Source organism: Pygoscelis adeliae, unplaced genomic scaffold (genome assembly GCF_000699105.1).
Source record: "Pygoscelis adeliae isolate BGI_AS28 unplaced genomic scaffold, ASM69910v1 Scaffold298, whole genome shotgun sequence".
Taxonomy (NCBI): domain Eukaryota; kingdom Metazoa; phylum Chordata; class Aves; order Sphenisciformes; family Spheniscidae; genus Pygoscelis; species Pygoscelis adeliae.
This window is the reverse complement of record NW_008825303.1, coordinates 1,570,063-1,573,917: the sequence shown is the minus strand read 5'-3', so window position 1 is coordinate 1,573,917 and position 3,855 is coordinate 1,570,063. Positions and strand designations below refer to the sequence as shown.

General features: G+C 48.7%; 1 protein-coding gene across 1 annotated transcript; it reads left to right on the top strand.

Moving 5' to 3' along the window:
• The first annotated feature begins 39 nt into the window (after positions 1–39).
• LOC103921986 (C2 calcium-dependent domain-containing protein 4C-like) lies at positions 40–1,839 on the top strand. The gene is made up of 2 exons (XM_009330048.1): positions 40–111; positions 400–1,839. The coding sequence occupies exon 2, from the start codon at positions 455–457 to the stop codon at positions 1,754–1,756; it is 1,302 nt and encodes a 433-aa protein (XP_009328323.1). The 5' UTR covers positions 40–111; positions 400–454; the 3' UTR covers positions 1,757–1,839.
• The last annotated feature ends 2,016 nt before the right edge of the window (positions 1,840–3,855 follow it).

The following is a 3,855-nucleotide window of genomic DNA, read 5'->3' as shown; positions in this document are numbered from 1 at the left end:
GCCCGGGGCGGGCTGCGGGTGCTCGCTTGCAGCCGCCGAGGGTGCCCGAGGCCGGTTAGCAGCGAGAGAGCGGGCGCCGCTGGAAAGAACGAGTGGCTTGCACTTGACAAGGTACGTCCTCTCTGCTAAGGGAGAAATAGGGTGGGGTTTATCAGAGAGGGACGTTTTCTCCTGGTAGTGACTCGATACGGTTTTATCTCTTCAGTGGTTTAGTTCTGTTTTTGTGGCGAAATCCATTTGACTTCGCTGAAGATAGCGTGCTGGGCAGAGGCTGTTTTGAACCTGTGGATTGACTGGGCTTGTGCCAGTCCTGCTTTGAATAGCATCCTCCGTGCCTTGCTTGGCTGTAGTGTATCCTAGAAAGGATGTTCATGTACTTCTGCATCTCTGTGTCTGCAGGTGGGTTTGTACTTCCAGCTTTTTCCCTTTGAGGACCTCCTGCCCAGCTACAGTGATGTGGTTCCTGGAAAAGATCAGAGCATCACAAGGAAATGGAAACCTCCCTAGCTCCTCATTCCTGGGTCTGCCACCTGGCCAAAATCTGCCTGAAAAAGCCCGACTGGGGACTGCTGCTTTTCCTAATGTGCTCACCCCTGACAGAATCCCTGAATTCTGCATTCCCCCCAGGCTGACCAGCTCTGGCCCTGTTAAGGGCACCGGCTCCCACCAGGACCGCGGTTCAGAGGATGCAGATCTTGATCCTTCCGACTACAGCCCCAGCTTTTCTTTGCCACATCTCATTCAGGTGGAAAGTGCTGAAGAGATCCCAGCCCTGGAGGAAGAAAGCACCAACTCGGACCCACAGTCCCAAGCAGCGCTCTCCCTGCCTCACTTTCTCAGAGCCCCCACTTCCTATGGCTTCTGCACTTTGCTGGAGAGTCCCCACACCAGGAGAAAGGAGTCCATCTTCCACGGTGACCCACGTGGTACTCTGCCCAGCTTGATGCTGTCTCGATCCAGAGCTAACACATTCAGTGGCAAAGGGAGTACGTCTAATCCTATTGCTATCAGCTTTGCTTCTGTGAGGCTGCCTCCCAAGCACCTCTCTCTGCACAGGCAAGGCGCGTGTGACAGCGATACTGCCTCCTCCAGTGATTCCTCTCCTTTCAGTTCTCCGCTTCTCAGCAGGTCGCCTCCCAGATCCTGTTCCCTGATCAAAACACAAAGTCTGGAGGGATTGCTCTGCCGAGCGCTGAAAGCCAAGAACAGATTCAGCATGGCCAGGAACAATTCTCTCTCTACAGAGGAGAGCAGCTCCACTGATAACAGCCCCAGTGCCATCAGGCGGGCCTCAGAGGGGCTGCTTGCCACGCGGAGCTTTAGCATGTCCTGTTCTCCCATATTTCCCCTGGACCTGACTCGCAGCCGGGAGAGACTAGTGGGAGAGAGCACTGTGGTAATGGACAAGGGAGGCATGTTGAGGCTATCGGCTGAATACTGCTCAGAAAATGAAAGGCTGCGGATCCGCCTGATCAGTGCAGAGGGTTTATATGATGACTGTGTAGAGCCCAAAAACATAAACTGCTGTATCACCTTCTCCCTGGTGCCAGGGAAAACACAGAAGCAGAGAAGCACTGTTATAAAGAGAAGTAGAAATCCCATCTTCAATGAGGACTTCTTTTTTGATGGCATTGCAGAAGAGCAGCTTTACAGCCTCTCTGTAAGGATGAAAGCAATGAATAAAGGGTGCATTATGAAACGGGATTACACCTTAGGAGAACGGGAATTGTCTTTAATGAGTATGTTGTCAGTGTAATACTTCAAACATTCAAACAGACTAATTTTGTCTTCTGAAAGTTTTCTACTAAATAAAGTTTTGGGTTGACTTCTTTTTTAAAGAATACTTTAAAGCGCTGCATTGCTTGGTATTACTGTCATGCTGTTGTGCCTTATTTTGCTGCTTAACACTTCAAACTCTGTGAGGTATTTGTTGTTAAATTAAAAGGTGGCCGTGGAGCAGACCTCCTGCCTGTAGAGTAGGAGAGGAGGGCAGAAGGGCTAGTTTGCCTTTAGGATAAAGGATTGGGCCCTTACCAAGTCAAAGCTATTCTTGTTCATGGCTTTCAGGGTGTGAAAGAGTTGTTTTTCACTCTCTCTGGTCCCACTCGTATTTACAGAAAAGAATGTTTTAATGCATCCTGTGTTCAGGGAGGGGGGGAGAGACATCTATAGTTTGGGAATCAGCCCTTCTCCTATAGCGGGGGTGGAGGATTTGGACTCCCAAAGCAGGTGTAAGCTTGTGTTGAGGATAGCAATATCAGCTTCTGAGCAGCAGCTAAAAGCCACTGCAGGCGGGGCTCTTTCTCTGCACAAACCTGTACTATTAACACTGAACAGTGAGGTGGCTCCTGCCTGGAGTCACTGTGGAGCAGGTGATTCCTGTAGCACAATTAGCATCTTCATTTACCTTTCCTTTCCACGGTTGATTTCACAGCTGTCAGGATGAAGTTGCCAGGTAATTGTGTTTTGGTCAGGAATGTACCCTGGAGCTATAACCCTCAGCAATTCAGCTATCGTATCCTTTCCAAAACTGAAGCAGATAGGGTAAGATACCAATACGGCAAGGGCAAAGGCTGGTTTGGGATCTCTGGGTTGAATTCCTGCTTCAGCTAATGACTTGCTGCATACCCCGTGCAAGTCATTGTGATAAAGTTGGGATAATTTTTCTTTGTCCTGTACTAGCAAACAGTGCGTGGCTGAGACGCTTGCTTTAACACCACAAGAAACACGAAGGTGCAGAGCTCCTGCATGCTGGAGGCCACCTTCCTTTTTTTTTTTTTTTCCCCTGCTGAGGTGGACTGGGGGCTAGGTAAAACATAAATTCGTAGAAACTGCAGCTGTGCAAGTGGGAGGAGGCAGAAACTCTGTCTTGAAAGTCCAGGCCTGTTGCTGCCTCCCTTGATTAAGTTGCAGGCTTAGTTATGTAAAGGTAGATAAGCCTTAATGGAGGAGCAATCCACACAGGCTTGGGGTACAGAAAAGGAAGGTTTTCTTCTGTGTTCCCTGTGAGGCTGTAGAAACAGGGCCTTGCTTGTGCCAAATCTACAGCTTAAAAGCTCTTTCAAAAAGATTTCTAGCAGATCCTCCCCCTGCCCTATTCTGGCAAGAGTATAACTGCCTGCAAATCGTGGGCCTATTCATGGGAGGTTCTGGCCACTGAATCATTTGATTCTGTTTCAGACTTAAGTACCCCAGGAAGGATTTTTTTCCTTCTGATAGCAGAAAAGCCACGAGTGCTCAGAAATGTCCACTGCTAATCCTTGATCCAGCTCACGTGGGATGCTTCTAAAAACAGAATCCTCGTACAAAGGACAACTTGCACAGGAGAATGGCTGGGTATATTCCCAGAAGCTGATTAAAATCAAATGGAATAATAGGCCCTTTGTGCTAAAGGAAGGAATTAAATGTACTGGCACACTGCGCAGCTGGAGGCTACGCACTGACACTTGTATCCTTGAATCTGGGCAAACAGACTATAAGGCAAAACCTAAAGGAAGTGGGGAGAAGTGAAATTAAAAAATGTGACTTCAGGGAAGAATCACTAATGCTGCAAAAAATTAAGCCTATTTAATTGGTTATTGCATGGGGTCTCCCGAAGGAAGGCAGAGGTTCCCTCTTCAGGCTCATCACTCATCCACCACGTTTTTGGTTCTTGGGACTTAAGCTCTCTTCACAGGTATACCCACATGGAGAAAGAGGCTGAGATAATACAGAAAAGAACAGTTACCTGTGTCAGAGGATCACGTACAGTCACACTACGGTGGCTATCTATCGGCCCTGTGATACACGCCGTGCCGGTGTTGTACTGCAGGGACACAGAATGGCAAAAGGGTTGAGGTGGGAAGGGGCCTCTGG